General features: G+C 32.7%; 1 protein-coding gene across 1 annotated transcript in view; it reads right to left on the reverse strand.

Annotated features, from left to right (window-relative positions):
- LOC117104851 (protein O-mannosyl-transferase TMTC3-like) overlaps positions 1-19325 on the reverse strand; it is a 102069-nt gene extending 82744 nt beyond the window's left edge. The window contains exons 1-4 of the mRNA XM_033245698.1: positions 19218-19325; positions 15780-16045; positions 9166-9384; positions 6359-6458 (exon numbers count right to left, since the gene is read on the reverse strand). Coding sequence (XP_033101589.1) covers positions 6359-6458; positions 9166-9384; positions 15780-15971 — 511 coding nt within the window. The 5' untranslated portion in view covers positions 15972-16045; positions 19218-19325. The remainder of the gene's footprint in view (positions 1-6358; positions 6459-9165; positions 9385-15779; positions 16046-19217) is intronic.

The raw sequence follows: 19325 nt of genomic DNA on the forward strand, positions 1-19325 counted from the left end.
GATGACGTACTCTAAAGTGTCTGAATCCGAGGGGGAAAATTATACATCAGTTTCTCCTTATTTTAATACTCCTTTAGGTGTGTATTCCATAATTATGTATAGTTTCATCACAAAAAGACAATGATAACTTGGAATTTACATTTCAAAAAGATAATAATTCCCTTCAGGATTAATACCAATCTTCATGCTACCCACAGTCGATTTCCCTAGCCACATCTGATGTTATTTTTCATAATATGCAATGTACTATATATATTATTATATCACTATACATTTACATATCATATATTATTATGTAATAATGTACTGTATGTATTTCTAAGAGTATTCAAGGTCAGTGTTAATATTTGTATAAACAAATTTCATCCGGTTTGCGATAAATATAATTATATGTTTCTTCAGTTTAAACCAATGAATACTCACAATGTCTGAAGTAGCTGATCTGATAGCAAGAGTATACATGGTTTAAACTGAAGAAATCTATTATTATTAGTGTAAAATAATAATGCCAACAGTCAGTTGCCTACTCTGAATTATAAATCAAAATGAAGTAGCTATACTAATGAATAGAAATTGGCAACAAAACATTAAAAATAATACCGGTACTGTTAAATAATATATTATATATTGCGCAAAATCTTCAATCTTATTAATATAATAATAAATATAATATATACAACATATAGTAAGTGAAATACTTGGAAATAATCTAATCTCAGGGTCCTAGGTTCAATATGACTACAACCTCCCTTTTTCCAAAATGAATATAGCAACTCTACTTGCTTCAAAGCCTATAATCACATCAAGGGTTATTGCACTGTATCGTACAGAACTTTGCTGTTAATGTAATACTCCCTACTGCAGAGCTTTTCATATATTGATGAAAACAATAAATTATGTATTGTACGAAGCTAGTCATGATTGATAAGCGCTTGCTTGTGTAAACTTCAATCAAGATTGATTTTAATGTTATAATTTCATTGATTCTGATGATAAAGATAATAATATAAATAAATATAATTATAAAAAATAAATAAAATAACATCGGGCCTGCTGTGAATTAAACATGAATGGCAATATGGGAATGAGGAGTTTTGGACATGCAACACCTTTGAATTTCTTAGTGTGAAGTACACAAAGAATGACCCATGTAAATCCGAAGGGGTTGTTCTGGTGGTGAAATTGGTAGTAAACACCTGCTCTTTCGAAGAATAACTGTATTACATTCCTTAACATGAACATGGCCAAATATTGTACACAGACCAATGCTTTAGTATCCTGTATCTCTTCTGAAAGAAGATGCACTATTGTTACCATTATACAGCTCTCCAGTGGAAATATAAGCAGAGCAGTGATAAATTTAAACTTGGGACCAAGGTTATTTATTGTTAATAGTGGATTCACAGTGTACTATGAAATAATAAGTATGATAATAAAATATATCTGGACAAATACAAAAATGAATAGGCTTGGATGCACCTCATGACGAATCAAGCATTAAAATAGACTGATCTCTTTGTTATAGTGTAGGTCCAAGGACAAAATTAGCCAAGCAAATGTACTATTGGTATGCTGCACTACCAAGCATATTTAAAGTAATTTGCTGAATTACAGAACAGAATATAATAATTCCGTTTATCGCAAATAAATGCGATATTGCCTCCTGCAATTGAACCGTATGAATTCTCATCACGTCTCGCCTCTGTGACAGAGCCATCGAAAAACTCAATCCGCAAATTACGGATTCCCAATTTGATCTCTGCCTAAGGGACTCTTCGCCGTATTGATTGGTGTCATGGCAAACACTTTAAAGAGTTTAGTAGTGAGAATACAACTAGCATCCTTAGGCTTTTGAGAAAAAATTACCTGGCTATTTATTGGACTAATAGGTATTGAGGTCCAATCTACGCATCACATATTAAACATGGGGCTAGAAGGTCATCTCAAACATGTATATGAATATTAACTAGTTTTTTCTTGTAAAGTACATTTATTTTGGGGGTCTGTAGAAATTTCTAGGAAATTGTTCGACAGAGCTGTGCAGCAGATCAATTTACACTAATCAACTCATGTCCTTTAGACCATCCTATGAATACTAACACAATACTAAATGAAACATAAATTAAAATGTCGGTATTTAAAAATATGCAGTATGCAAAACAAACACTTCCTTTTTGGTAGTGTATTTTTAATGCTGTCTGTTCGTGAATTTCTACTGAGACAAATTGATGATATATTCTAAGTCGTCATTTAGTTTTAAGTGGGTTTTGTGCAATATATGGCATATTAATGCTTTAATAATGTAAAGCTATTAGCTGGGTAAATATGAAAAAAAACCAAGGATTAGAACCAGGGATACAAAGATAAATCGTTTATCACACGAGGTGAACATCATCAACTGATACAGAAAAAGGATATTATTTTCTCAATTCACTGTTAACCTGACAATACAGAAATCATAAAGTTCCAACAATGCTTGAAATTATAATTATCAATAAATTGTGAAAATAAACTACCTCCAAGTTGAATTTCCTACAAAGGTTAATCTATTATACAACTATAATCTATTATAAATTATTAATGACCTAAACAAACATTACTGTTTATAACACATGCATGAATTCTTTACTATCTATATTTAAAGAAAACAACAAATGTTAAAATGTTATCTTCCTGTGAACTCAGCGACACTTCTGTTTGCATCAAGACAGAAGACCAACAGGGAATTGAGAGTAATTGTGCCAGAATTTGTACAGATTTGTGAATTCATAGTTGGTAAAGAGCACCTCATATTTGCCTATGTTTGCAGCTTACATACATGCCAAAGGGAAATACCATATCAAATATAAAATATGAACTTTTTACTGATATAACTGTAAAATATTATAATGTACATGACACGAAAACAGGAAGAAAATAACATGCATAGTATAGCGTTCCTAAAATCTACACATACACTACAACTCATGTTAAAGGGACATTGGAACGAAACATATATTAGTCAATTGGCACAGATGTAGTGATATATACATTAATTATTTAAATTAAAGCAATTATCATTGTAACTGTGACACATATTAAAGGCAGTAAACATTATAAACCTGTTTGTTATTTAACTGCCATTCATTATCAAGTATTAAAATGAGAAAAAGAATGGATGTCATTGAATATGATTCATTTATAAATTTTATCATCTTTAATAAGATAATAAGATGCAACTTAAGGGCAGTATACTATTATTATACAATGCCAAAATGAGAAAATAACTAAGTGTTATGTTTGCTGATAATATTACAGTAGTAATAAATAATTTCCATCCAAACTAAATTTTAAACGTGTATAATATACACAATTCAAATTAACATAGACAGAGCTGAAGTGAGAATGATGAAGTGGCCATACCGTACTGGTGATTAGCAGGTTTTACCTATGTTATTATTACCTTTAAACATACAGTACAGTATACGCTGCAACACACATTCAGTATATGCTGCAACACACATTCAATCAATATTTTTTGAGAAGTCAAAATGAAAGAAAATTGTAGATTGGTGTATCATAGAAGGACATGAGAACATTTTTACTGTTGTATAATAAATACAACAGTACAATCAAGATAATTGTTTCCAGATGTGCTTGCTCTAAAAATGAGTACAGAAATGAATACAGTACACATTAATAAACTACAGGTAAAATTTATAAGACATATTGAAGATACAGTATACTGTACAGTATTGTTTTTAAACATTTTTTAATACAAAATTGAGTTGTAGATAGAATGATGCTGTGAAATTTATTTCCACTTGACGTTGAGGTAGTGAACAGAATGTGCAAATACTGTATACAGTCAAATACAGCTGTGTTTGGCAAATTAGGCCACCTTTTTGCCAAATTAAAATCAATCTTCTTGAATAACACAATCCACATTATTATAGGCACCTACTGTATTGCAAGGAAGAATCAATTTTCAACATATCTATTAGACTGTCATTCAGTGACCTTAATAATCAGACCTATATATAGCTACATTCTCATGACAATCATGAATTTTTGTTTTTTATTATACAAAATGTGTTTTAGCACTGCTCTGGCTGTACTGTATTTAAACAATGTGAGATTCTAAATAAAAACCTTAGTAGTGCTCAATGAAACCCTTGACAAATCAATCAAAGTATACAATAGCTGCTTATAATCACTTAGGAGAACAGTAAAGTGGAATTAACCTATATAATAGCAATCTATGTAAGCTCTTAAATTGTGGGAGATGGTTTATTCCAAGAACTGTAATAAAAGAAAGTACATTTTTTTTAGTCAATCGCATTTATTTTAGCCTTTATGTAAGCACACTAATGTTCAACACAAGTCTATAGGCAATGCATGATAATATCCCCGTATTTAAAGTAATTCTAAACAAAAACCTCAATCACCACCCCACACCACCCTTCCCCCCTTGATGCTTTAAATGTTGCATGTTGATCCCTACCCAGATTTTCTCTTGATCTGCCCCTGTAAGCCAAATATCCCCTCTCCTTGCATCAAACACCATTAAATGATGATGAAATTCAGTATTTACATACTGTACTGGAATACTTCAGCTCCAAAAATTATTTCCTCCGGACTCCAATAAGATCTCTTTCACTGGAACCCACCTGGGAAATAGGGAACTCTTAATGCGGGCACTACAGTAAATGCGCTTGACAGTCGTCAGCCAACACGATTCTATTGAGAACGCAACACCAGCCTGCTACCTACAATCAGCAGATGGCATTGTATCATCTAACAATCACATGAAGTGGAGTTGGATTCGCCGGCCGACTGTCCCACAACACAGTGAGTGGCCGGCCTTAAGAAACCCTGGTTAAAACAGGTATCCTGAAGCTAATATCAGTTCTACAGAATATCTGATTATCAAAACTGCTTGTCAATTTTAACAGTCTACACAGTCTACACAGAGTTTGGGTTCAGACAAAATGCAAAATTGAAAAAAAATCCAATTGATGAATATATCGCCAACAAGAGGTAGAGGCAGACAAATGGCAGCATACACATATCATAATACTTGGCAACATTTTATGGATTTGACACGGCTCACTAGCACCAAATTACTGGTATAAAATTTACAATTTTTCCCAATAAAAATTTATGATATTTATAAGAAATATTCAGACTTAGACAAAGAGCGGCCAAGAGATAAGCAGTTTACAGGTCTAGTGCCATACCTACTTAATCAGGTTTTAGGTTCAAATCTAGGTTTAAATGATATTTAATAAACATTATATTATTATTAATATACTAAATACATTGTTAGTTCATAGTAACATCTATTATGGGATCCATGGCATAGTGGAATAGTCAAAATAGCTTACATTGAATGATGACCCTCTGTGTATATCAAAAATGTCACTGGATGTAAATCATAACAACCTTATGTTTACTATGTAAATGCTTTACTACATAATGTTTTAAAAAAAAAACCATTAGAAAACATTAAGAAATGTCCTGCAAGTTGTTGATGTAATACATTTGTGCTGCCTTTTCTGGTGCAGTATTAAGTCTCACTTTCCGTTTATATCTACAAATTTCCTTTAATTGCTTGTCTTGAAATGTCACTGAAAGGTTGTAAGAAGCCAGACTGTCTACCCTCATATGAATACAGTGCACTCACGGCCACAAGTTAACACGGTCACAAACTAGCCGACCTATCATTCACTCAGATGGTGCCCGCTTCTGCTCGCTAATTTGCCATTAGGAATTACGCCAATATTTAAAAAAAAAACCGTAAACAACATAACAAAACATAGCATAACACAATGCACTTATTATACTATTATTACAGTAATTATTGAAATTATTTTCTATAAAATCTATAAAAAAAAAAATCAATCAAGTGTCGTCTCTTACAGGATGAGAGATATGCTTATAACGGCTGGTTTTCATAAAATGTTTTATGATGCTGAGAAAGTGAAGCAGGCTTCTTTAGTCATTTGAGATTTTTTTTTTTAAACTGGGTTTTTACAGGAATTGAACTACCCTCCAATACCAATAATATAATATTTTAATGTCATCATGACCAAATTTGGCATGACGCATGTTTTTGTCAAATAAAATTTGATAGTCTGTGCAGGGCTTTATGTAGTATATTAGCCACTCTGATGGTAAATTATTGAACATAGAACTCATTCATGAACAATTCGAGCACAGCTCTTTATGAAAGGCTAAGCTTGAAAAATTTTATGGTAACAAACTAAAATGCAAATAAAAAATCTATTTGCACGGTTTTAAAACCTTACTTGAACGTGGACAGGTCAATGATTTTAATTTTATGTGTCTGGTAAAAAAAATGTTATAACATACTCACCGATTGGCCGATCTTTTCCAGTGCATTCTATGTAATTTTTAAAGGCTTGTAGAAGAAAGATTGAGGCTAAGAGTTCAGCTCTTCCTACGACCCCTGTGACCTGTTTTGGAGATAAAAAGAGAAGCACATCTAATTTGAATGGTCTATAAGAAGTGTATGAATATCTACAAATGTATAGCTATTATCATCAAAATGTATTCTTATATATCTATGATTATTATGAGTTAACACAGATTAACAGCCAGTGTGTCATTTGTATTGGAATTGCAATAGATGAATCAATGCATTACTAGAAGTGTGTAGTAATGTACGATCATCACTGTTTTCTGTTTATTATTGGATACTATCTGCATGTTACATCTCTATTATCATCAGAACACACCATTTATAATGAATAATATTGATTGTATTATCATCAGAATTGGCATAAATATTTATGTATTATTACAATGTGTGCAAGGTTATTATTGTTAACTATATATTTAATAACACTTTTATATATATATATATATATATATATATGTTAAAAAAATGTTTCTGAATGAGAAAATATTTGTAGCAAAATAGTGTAAGAAAATAAAAAAATATATTTACTCAACTATTTTTACTAATTGTTTATGGTGGTGAATTGGGCAGTACACTGGGAGACAATCCCCTACTCTTCCGAAGAATGTACTGCGTTCTTTAATGTGCAAATGGGCCATATTGCACACAGGACCAACGGCTTAAATGTCTCAGATGGTGCACTATCATAACTTGTATTTCAGCCCTCCAGCTAAAACACAAGGAGAGCAGCGATGGAAATTGAACCAGAGACCTAGAGATATCCACGGTTCAGCGCACACACACAGTGGCTACCACCAGTTTAGCAAACTGAGCTAAGCTACTCTCTCTCAAAAAAAATAGTTTATTCAATTATATAAGCACTTTTTTTCTGATATGAAGTGCTTTTTCCCCAGGCCAGTGGGTGCTGTAATCAGCACAGAAGCTGGCAACCCTACTAGGTACCCATTTTTCTACTAGATATGGAGTTGCATAGCACAAAAAGTGCCTTGCTCAAGGGCACTTAAGCGAAATGCACAGCGAGGGACTGAAACTCTAACCTTGAGACAAAACCATTTCCTCTGTGCCAAACTGCTTCTAGTTGGCTACAGTATTATTATGAAAAAAAAACTACCTGTATACCTTTTCACGCATTATTACTGTATTTTATCAGTTTACAATAACAATGATAATCAATTAGGAGGTTGTTTCAATTAAGAGGTTGATTTGTGGCATTATTACATAATGAATTATATTATTACAAATTATTGTTACATCAATATTGGGACTCTATGTGCTTATGTTACCCTGGTTACAGAATAAATCATGCACTATTAGCCACTCTGATGGTAAATTATTGAACCTATGCAACCTCTTCATGCCCTTGAGAGGGCCAGGCCCCCGTAGCCAGGTTCTTCCAAGGGGGGGGGGTTCTTCTGGGCGTGAGGTCCACAGTGGAAGCACAGGTGGGGTCGGCGAAACCCCAAAGCAAGAGGATTTTTGTGCTTTATGGGTCTAAATAATGCTATAAAAGCAGATATGTTTGAAAATGTCTGTGTCTGGGTGGGTCCGCAGTGCAAAAGGGAGTTCTCCCAAACCATAAAACCCCCCCTGGACACGGGCCTGCATGCATAGCAACTGACAAATTTCATTCAGATCATTCACACCCTACAGTACAGCAATCATTATTAAACACCTAGGTGAAAACAGAGATATGCAGGTAATTGCTAAATATTTGTCTTGCACAAGGACACAAGGGCAAATGAAGAGTAGAACTGTAGCTTGGTGGTTAGGATGCTTTGCCTCTAATTTCAGGTCCTGGGTTCAAATCCTGTGATGCCAAAATTAGTTTTCATCAGAATTTATATGACTGAAGCCATATAGCTATGCCAATCATTTCCACAAAGTGTAACATTATTATTCTGTATAATGTTTTTAGGTAAATTCTAGTAATCTGCAGCGCAGCTATAGTTTGGCGGTAAAATGCCTGCCATCTAATCCCATTGTCATGGGTTCAAATCATGCCAAGCTGGACAGGATTTCTCTCACAATAAAAAAAAGGTTCAATTCAATAAAGCCTCATACTATATATGTGAGACTTCATACAGTAAGCATTTAAATTAATTGGGAGTATAATCAGTTGTAAATATAAATAAAATAAGATAATAACCAAATAAATCTGTTTATCAGTATGGAAAGGTATGCACTGCATCCAATCATAGGATGAAGAACTGAGAATGTTTACAACTTTAATGTGATTGGCTGGATTGTCAAATGAAGAATATGAGTATGCAGAGCATATCATAAGCATTAATTAGGACAGAGACCTTAACATGTTTATATTTTCATTACAATCAATAGGATTAATAGAGACTCACAGCAGGTGATCACACATGATACCACTTCAAGCATGCACTTCAAACAATCAATTGCTAATTTATTCACTTACTGTACTGAAAAAATGTACAATTATGATAAAAATAGGAGAAAACAATACAACAGCCTGTGGTGAGACCTAATTTAAAAGTGAAGCAAGTCTTAGAATATAGATGCTGAAATAACTCTGAAAAAGGTATACATACTGATTGATTTGTTCTATGATTGAACCAAATCAGAAAGTTACGTAAAAAAGAACTATTATCATTTATAGTAATGCAAATTCTTTACTTTGGATAAGAATAATAATGTCTTTAAGAGTTATTTTTGTAAAAAAAATGGATGTGTATGTAGGTAAGTAGTAATACTATTAAAGTGAATGTACTTACTGCCTCGGTATGTATCGGATGGAGTGCAAATAACAAAGACGCTATAAAACTAGTTGTATCACTGAAGAACTGCGTGCACATTTTCAAAAACATGACGGAAACGACAGCGTGTAGGATGACATTGACCAAGTGATAACCCACAGGGTCAAGTTCTCCCAAACCATAATTGATACGGAAAGTCAGAACACAGATTGGACGGTACGATTTATGACTTCCTTCCTGCAATGGAAAAAATAAGCAGTAAAAATTGTGGATGTTTATGGCAGAAAACAAAGGGAAAGTAAATGAATTGAGGGTGAATGCTAACAGATAATTTTTGCATTTCTTTTTTAATATTTTCACACTCAATTCTGTAGATACTTAGAGTAAGAAAATGGATAACTTTGCTATAATAATAACTTTATTTGAAACGATGCTTTAAATTACAGCAGCACACGCGCGCAGTGCGTTCGACAAAGTAACATACTGTACATAGAGTACAATAAACAAGACACTTTAATACAAGAAAAATTGAGTAAATTGAGTATTTACACAGTTCATCAATTAAATGCCCGTTAAAAAGTTTAGTGAAATTAAACATTTTAAAAACGATAGATTAAGAGATAAAAGAGATATAATATATTAAAACATAGCATGTATCTGATGATTTCTAATCTATCATATACTGTAAGCAACAAACATAAAACATCAGATTGGTTTAAAATTCGCTGTACACTGTAATATCTTTATAATCATATGTACAGTACCATGGGCTGAGTAGAAAATACTAATTTGTGAAATGAATTCAATCAAAACCATAAAATGTCAATTTCTATTAAACCATGCAATAATCTGATATGTGGAATAATTTTCTTTAATTTTGAAAAACAAATAAATGTCAAATATTTTTTTTTCTGCCTAATATAAATTGCGTTCCCTCGAGATTCTAAGATATACAGTGAGAGAAACCAGGACTGTGCCTAACCAAAGGAGAACACTTATGACAGATATCTGTAACGCTATATAATCACATATATCACAATAATGAGAAATGCCTCAAGACGAAAGCACACACGCGGACAGACATGCTTACATGTGCGCACATATCATGCACGCACAGGTGAACTCGGCAATAATAAACAGGCATTAGCTTCAGTAATTGAACATTCCGTTAAGGACCTTAATTCCAGATTAAGCTTGGTTCACTTGGAAATAATAACAATTCTTCAGGCTCAAGGAAAGGTTACAGAGGGTTGTGGAGCTTACTGTAAGAAAGGTTAACAAGGGTTGTGGAGCTTAAGAAAGGTTACCGAGGATTGTGTAGCTTAAGGAAAGTTAACTGAGGATTGTGGAGCTTAGCAGAGAGGAGGATAAGAAAGGTTATAAAGGGTTGTGAAGCTTAGTAGGGACAAGAAAGGATACCAAGGGTTGTGGAACTTAGTAGAAAGGAGGATAAGAAAGGTTACCAAGGGTTGTGGAGCTTAGTAGGGTTAAAAAAGGTATACAAAGGGTTGTGGAGCTTAGTAGAGAAGGATAAGAAAGCTAACCAAGGGTTGAGGAACTTAGCAGAGAGGAGGATAAAAAAGGTAACCAAGGGCTGTGGAGCTTAGTAGAGAAGGATAAGAAAGCTAACCAAGGGTTTAGGAGCTTAGCAGAGAGGAGGATAAAAAAGGTTACCAAGGGTTGTGTCCAGCTTAGTAGAGAAGGATAAGAAAGTTAACCAAGGGTTAAGGAGCTTAGCAAAGAGGAGGATAAGAAAGGTTACCAAGGGTCGTGGAGCTTAGTAGGGACAAGAAAGGATACCAATGGTTGTGGAGCTTAGAAGAGAAGGATCAGAAAGCTAACCAAGGGTTGAGGAGCTTAGCGGAAAGGAGGATAAGAAAGGTTACCGAGGGTTGTGGAGCTTAGTTAGGATAAGAAAGGTTTACCAAGAGTTGTGGAGCTTTAGGAGGATAAGAAAGCTAACCAAGTGTTGAGGAGGTTACACGGTAGCAGCAGAGAGGGAATAAGAAAGGTTACTAAGGGTCACTGAGCTTAGTTGAGATATAAAATAAGAAAAGATAGCAAGGGTTGTGGAACTCGGCAAAAAGGAATATTTTGCAGGTTTTTAATGAGACATGTTAAACTTTATAGCTTTTGTGTCATTATTAGATAAGATGTCATTAAATTGTTATTGTTATTGTCGAATATCAACACAAAGGAATGTGCAGGAGTTTGGGAGTTATTAGAATATTATATTTAATATGAATAGTCACCACAAAAATGTATTGAAAGAATGCTACATCAAATATGTTAAATTCCACTGATGCAAATATTGTATACAGAATACAAATCAAAATAATTTTATTTTGGCAGCAGAAACTTCATTACAAAATCTTTTTTTACAAGTAGATTTAATCAAAAATTATGTCATAACTTTTTTGCATATTATGAATCTTCCTTTATTTTACATTTAATAGAAGTGTATAGTGAATCCTAGTTCGAGGTATTGATTGAAATGCCAGTTGGCTGATAGCAACAACCAAAGAAAGTGCAGCACACTCTCTCACTGATGGGAAATCAGCAAGGTCATTATGATTCATAGAAATCATATCATCCATAATAGTAGCCCCATTACACTATACCAGGGGTTTGCAATCTTTTTAAGCTGTGGGCCAGTCCCAACCTGTAGGGAGCAGCAGCGGGCCTATATAAATTGTGTACTTCTATATTTTTCTATGTCAGCCCCATCCATTTTCTTTTATAGTGGAGAATTTGAAATAGACAGGGGGAAAATACCACCTCAGCCTAACCATAGTGGGGAAAATTTATGATTATGGCATCTCTAGAGGCTCAGAAATGGCACTCTCAGACTTAAATTTGATAATTTTCTTTTCTTCTACATGTTGTTTTAGAATTTTGAAAAAAAAAACTTTTCCTACCACAAAAATATCCACACACCAGGGGTTAGGATTGATGAGGTGAGCAAATTTTTAACATAGATACCTCTAAATTCCTAGAAATTGCAGTTTCAGACTTGAAAATAAGTCTTTAAAGCAGTGTTTTCAACAGATTAACATGCCCCCGAACCTGCTTGTGCCGCAAATGGTACATCGCAGCATTCTGTATCAGTACCCCCGCCTTTAATCTATTGTCCCTATTAGTCTACCCCTCCCCATATAAATACACTAAGCCACTAGATACAGTTAAACTACACTCGGAAAAAGTCATACTCTTGAAAAACAATGCTAGAGAGAGTAGGGATGCCTAAGAGGTGTTTCTATATTAAAACAGAAAAACTTTTTCAAAAAATTGGCCAGAAAATGATTTACTTTTAGCATTTGTTTCGCGGGCCGGATCAAAATCTTTGGTGGGCCAGAGTTGGCCCGCGGGTTGAATACCGGAGCACTATGAACAGTGTATACAGCCCATTGCACTATACTATACATAAAATATGAACAATTTTAATATGTTGATATTGTTAATATTATTCAAAATAAAGTCAAAGAAATTAATGAATGGGCATTAAACATGACACAGTCTTTAAACTACAAGAATGTAGTGAAAGGTGCATGAACTACTGTAATGTCCCATGACCTGAAAGCATGGCACTTAGCCACCATGCCACAGCACCATTTCTTGATAGTATATAAATTAAAAGAATGCTGTTAAGAGTAGAGTATGTAAAAATAAAGTTAAATTTCAAGGATAGAACCAAAACCCCATCAATTGAAAGGATGGCACTTAACCACAATAATAGAAAAGAAAATAAAATCGCAAGATACTGTGACAACCAATCAAGACAAAAAAAAATCAACCTAGATCTGAGGATTCATTAAGAAGTGAAAAGATGGCGCTAAAGAGATACAGACAGCCTATATGCTGATTAATAACCATCCCTCAGGGTCTTATCCAATACAGCATTAACAATTACAAATGACAGATATATTATCTAATATTTTCAGAAGAAGAAAAAACTCTATTTAATGCAAGAAGGAAGACGATTAGCCAAAGCAAACTATATTTTGCTTCTTTATATGTTATGAAATATAGATAAAGATCTTTAGATCCCAGAAATTATTGAAGGAAATTTAATCTTTTCTTATTTATCCTTTTGACTTGATTGGTTGGTTGATTGATTTATTTTCTTTTTTTATATCCAACATCTATTACACTCATGACTTATTCATAGGATGGCCTATAAACTAAATCTCATTATTAGGCCTCACTTAAATCCCTTTTTGGATCTCTTCATCTCAGATGACATTCAAATGAATGTTAGCAAACACTGCATCTTCACAGAGTTTGAATTATTTTAGTTTAATTATGTAAAAAACTAGCGGATCTCTTGTTCACATGCGACCTGTTCCAAAGCATGCTTTTCCCACGCAGGTTTTCAACTCGTGCAAAAGCGTACATTACCAAGTCTATTTAGAAATTGAAGATATATTTCAAGTATTTGCTATAGCAAGACATACTGTAAGTCAATTTCAGATGTGCTGTATGCACTAAAAGATGCAGTGGTAGAGTTTCGTTTTTAATGCAGAAATACCATAATAAATTCCCATATGAACCAAGGGAATCAGGAGCAATCTTAAGTAAGACTGATAACATTTCTTTAGCACGAACTTGTATACTAATTGCTTGCTATTGTTAAATTTAGTCAATGTGATACTCCGGCTCAATCACTCCATTAGGTTTGGAGTATTGTTATCGTCTTCTCTGAACTAAGATCTCTACTTAATCTATGCTAATGGGTGCTCTTTCATCATAGACCTAATCCTATTATTAAGAGATAGAATATTAAATAAATGCAGCCTATAAGGTAGGATAGAAGCCTCAGCTTGTTACTATTACTGTATGCGATCTGAACATTACTATAAATTGCTTTGATAATCGTTATTTTCTTTTCATTCCTATTTTTTTTTTTTTCAAATGTGCTTATTTTCACTTTATACAGTAAACATGTTATATATATGCATATGCCTTAAAACTAAAAGAAAATGCATACTTTTGGAGTCCGTACTGAGCCCAAAAAAATCCACAATGAAAATATGTGTTAGTAGAGACACAACCTTAAACTTGTTATAACGTAGGCATACTGGTAAATCGTAGAATATAAACATTATTGAGAGAGAATTCTAAAAAGAATTTTTATTAGAAAAGAGTTGGGTCAGCTTTGTATTAAATAGTAGTTTTGCTAATTTTGGGTACTACAGTACATTTGGCCATAATAATAATAAAGATGAAAATAGGAATTTATTCAGCACTTTTTTGCCAAAGGTAGAGGTAAGAGAATAGCCCATAACTTGCAGTGATATAGTGCTGAATTGCGTATGGGCGTGGTCCGTGACTACCAAGCCGCCGTAAAGTTACACTTATAGTAACTACATGTTCACATCACTCCACAACGACAGGGACTGAAATGAACAATAGCATCGGGGTAACCCCCTACTCTTCCGGAAGATGCAATGGGTTCTTTAAAGTACACACTGGACCTCCATTTTAAGTCCTTATCCAAGAAGACTTGGTTCTACCTGCCTTACCACTCGGCCACTCAACTTGCCTTGCAGAATAGAAATTTGTTTTTAAAGGTTTGCAATGCCATGTTACTCAAATTATTAATACATTAGAAATGATATTTATTGCTATTCCTAATAAAAATATTTATTCCGTATAATTTAAGATTTTGTATTTTGTATGACCATTTCATGTTTACTGTAAAACACAGTTAAAAAATATAAATTTAATTTTACAATATCTAATCATTCTATATTTAAAAAAATAAAAAAAACAATAAAAAGAAAGTAAAATAAAATCCCAGCCATGGAAATTGCGATAAAGTTTAATTTGTATTACATATTTTGCATATTTTACCTACAGGCACTATTATCTTTGTTGTTTTATGCAATAATGTACATTGTATTTCATTTTTATGCCTTTACATATAATACCTAATTGCTTTCATTGCCTTTCTCATTACTTCACTAAAACTATAATTCCCTTCCTGACAATTAACAATTGGTAGTATTCTTTTTATAATAATCCTCTTAGGGATGGTACTGTAAGTGAATCTATGCTACTGTAGGTGTTGCAGGTAGCACACTATAATAGATACCAGTGTTTAGGGTGCAAAGTAGGATATACAATACAAACATACTTTTAAGGTCTTTAATGGGGTGCCGATACAGTAATCCTACAGTAAAGGTCACTAAAGTCGGACTAAATTAATTTATTCACTTTAATAATATTAATATACTGTAAATGGTTCTTGAATATACAGACAAAAAATTATAATTCAACTAAAGACTAGATGAAATTCGTCCAAGTTTTAACAACATTGTTGTAACTTTTGTAATTGAATGAAGAATAGTGAAAGAGAACAGTAAAGGGAAGAAGAAAGATTGTTACAGATGTATAAACAATGAAGTGAAGTTTGTAGTAGATTGAAAGGAAAGTGCAGCAGAGAATCAATGGATGAGCTATGAGCTATGTACATAATTATGGACCTGTGAAAATAGACTACAGTACTGTATAATGAATGAAGGATTTTAAATCAGGCTGTGTACACTTGGGCATTGATTGGGATGCGTTATTTACTCCTAGGAGTACAATAAACGGAATTGACTGGAATATGCTGCTCATTTTAATGTTACCTTATGCATCGGCGTTCCCCAGAAGTCATTCCACATCAAGTTCGATAGTGGCGATGACGGTCGTAGATCCTTATTCTCCTTGATGGCTGATATGTCATCAAACACAAATCCACATTGCAATGCATTGTGGTAGCAGATGGTAACCAACGCAACCAAAATGGCAGAATAAATGTGAAATGTGTTCTTCTCCATCACTCTTATATCACATGCAAAGAATACCTCTCTATGTTATGGAGATATTCCTGGAGCGTATAAACATTGTTTTACTGCAGAGAACAAAAATATGAATACAATAATTAATATTGGTTAACTGACATTTTTGAATTAAAACCAAATAGACAGTTTAAATAACACATGAGGAAGGACATCTACAATTTCATATAAAATTGTTAGCATTAATTAAAAGAAATAAATTAAACAAGAAATTTTTCCTATAAAAAACACCACAACATCTTTACCTTATTCAATTGTTTATACAGCTAATTCCAAATTTATCCTATGTGTGAATTTTGTTATGACATGACATATAATTTACCGTATTGATTACCTCAATTCTCCCACTTGGATTTTCATTGTAATATTACGGAATTAATTTTGATTAAGCATTAATTAAAAGAAATAAAAAATAAAATAAAATAAATTTAAAAAAAACTAAGAAGTTACTTTTAGGTTGGTGTTACTTGTCAATCACAAGAATAAACTGTACATTAATTATGACCATTCTTTTATAATCATTGTTGTTTTGTTAATCATTTATGTTACTTTCATCTAAAATTGAGTAGGCCTGCCAGCATGTATTACTTCATTATATTTTCTTCTTTTCAATCATATTATCATCAAATTGTAGCAGCAAACCACTCTCTTGAGTAGGGACACCTGAATTAGCTATTGTTTGCTTTTGCACTATATATACAAAAAAAAATATTGTAGACTTTATGGATACTAATTATTATACACTATATAAATATTTGTTTTTATTTTATTTTTTTTAATTGATTGATTAAAATTATAATTTTATATTTCAGTATCATTACAACTTTATTGTATGAAAATTATTATTTTCATTTTAATTTTTATTATTATATTATCATGATTATCTTCAAATTAAATAAAAATCAAACTATTATTGTAATATTATAATTACCAGTTCTATACATACGTACAACAATACAGACTGGTGTTAATAAGGCATTCTAGTTCAATAGTAATACATGTTCCATTGAAAATACTGATAGATATTTTATTTATATTATATTTAATTATGAATCTACCATATTCCCTGCTACCTAAATCTGGCATACAGTTTACTATTTGATACTGTAAAGTTACCACGAACAAAGGGCTCAGATTCACAATCACAAGAGAATTCCATTTTATTTAAAACTTGCTTTAAGGTTCCCCAGTATACCATAGGCTGTGTACTGTACAGCTACAGTACTGTATTCAAATGAGGTATTTCTGTTTGAGAACAGCACATTCGTTATCATTTTGGACTTTAAAACTCTCGATTAAATATTTAACATGTAAATACGGTATATCTATTATCATATTTCAGCGTTTTTAAGGCTCGATGTTATAATAATGGAATGTGAATTTGTGTTAAACAAGCAGCCAAGAAAATACTAAAAACAATTATATTAGCATCATACTTTCTGATTATAAAAAAAATTAGTTAAAATAAAAAGTAAAATTATTTATAAATAGTACAGTATCTTCTGGGGGTGAATTATTTATGACAAAAAAACATGCTCCACAAGTTAACAACATAGTAAATAATATTTAATAAAATAGGATAAATTCTACATCAATATTTTAAATAAATAAAATATCATTTTAAATAACTAAGATAATACTTAGCATTATATAAATGTAAGCATAGTAAAAATAATTATTATTATAGTGTAATGTACTAAATAATATCAAATATAATTTTTATATTCAATCCTGTCACTTTCACACCTTTCATGTCAGTAGCAGCACTGACATCAAGGAGAGTATAAAGGTTATAAAAATATCCAGCATCTTGTCCAGCATTGACTCAGTAGCACAGGCCCTTGGGACTTAACACGTCAAGTTTTCATGCTAAGTATATTGAAGGAGTATCATAAAGCTTGTCACGTACAGACATGATACATAGTTCGGGTTTTCAAGCCATGTAAGCTATTTATCTTAATGCTATACTTAGGATGTTGCTCTTCAGTTGGAAATGCCGCTAAGCAGTGAGAACAGTAGGGCTACATACAGTAGGATTCATCAACATGCTAATTCAAACCTAGACAGAGAATATTAGTAACTATACAAAATCTGAATTTAATCATTTGCATAGAAAGGAAAATATTGTTGCAGATATGACTGTGGGTACTGTACTGTGTAGAGCTTTCTGTACACAGTATAGAACTTAGTATTTAACTGATCAAATACTTTCATCTGGTTTCAACATGTTTATACGCAAACAGCCTGCAACTTCGAATTGATATATTTCCACATCTATCAGAAATCTTATTTGTAAATGTTTACATGCCTCAGCAAGTAAATCTTTTGAAGGTTATATTTTAGATGGCAAATTAGGCTGAGCAATTTTGTGAACACACTAAACAATGTTTTTTTCTTATGATACTAATGTAAATGGAGGTTTGTATTTTGCAAATGTACCTTCCAGCTCCCATTATTCATATAATTCTCCATATCCTATAAATTGAATTAGGCCTTGTGGGCCAAAAACTGGAGCTGACATTTAAGCGATTCCAGCTAGCAAATAACTTCTATTGAAAATATATATCCAAATGAACAAATTATAATGCAAATTATAATACAACAATGATGTATAGCGAGCAATTTCTACCTTAAAATTCCTGAATATGTAAAAAGACAATTTATCTATACATAGCTGCATTTATAGTATATTGTTAAAAAATATGATTCAATTTGTCTAGTGAAGCCTAAACATAGGCATATTTGTGTCTCATTGCTAATTATTAATAAAGTGTATACTTAAACTTAACTGTACCAACTGTACAGCAGTACTGTATGTACTAGGCCTACACAACAGAAACAGAGTAGCCTAGGCCCTAGCTTGAACTTTACCTTATGTTTTTTTTTTTGACATTTCGATATCGACAGGTTAACGTATATAGCAATGACTGTTAATACATCTACAACAGTCCTCGGTATAACTAAAGACTACGAGTATAATTTACACATTTCTATTAAAGTGCACTGTGCTAGGCTATGTACCTTTCGGGACCTCAAAGATTCATTAATCACAGTCTCGCAGTGAAGGATAAAATCCGCGCCACTTCAAAAATCTATGTACGAGGCCAAGGCAAGGGCCTAGGCTAGACTTGGAAGTTGATTTACTATGTAAATAAGAAACTCACAAGGTAAGCTTACTTATATGAGTTGACTAAATATAACAAGTAGTTGCTTAAGAAAGCTCACCTCATCTGACACCTGTATGTTCCTCAGAGTTTTGATAAAAGTAGTGAACTATCGAGAGGCAATCCACTATACATCTTCCCCTCGAATCCTTTGGTGTTGATTCTATAC

The sequence above is a fragment of the Anneissia japonica genome, unplaced genomic scaffold, assembly GCF_011630105.1.
Source record: "Anneissia japonica isolate Jap-2015-1 unplaced genomic scaffold, ASM1163010v1 scaffold287834_len5846547_cov211, whole genome shotgun sequence".
Classification (NCBI taxonomy): domain Eukaryota; kingdom Metazoa; phylum Echinodermata; class Crinoidea; order Comatulida; family Comatulidae; genus Anneissia; species Anneissia japonica.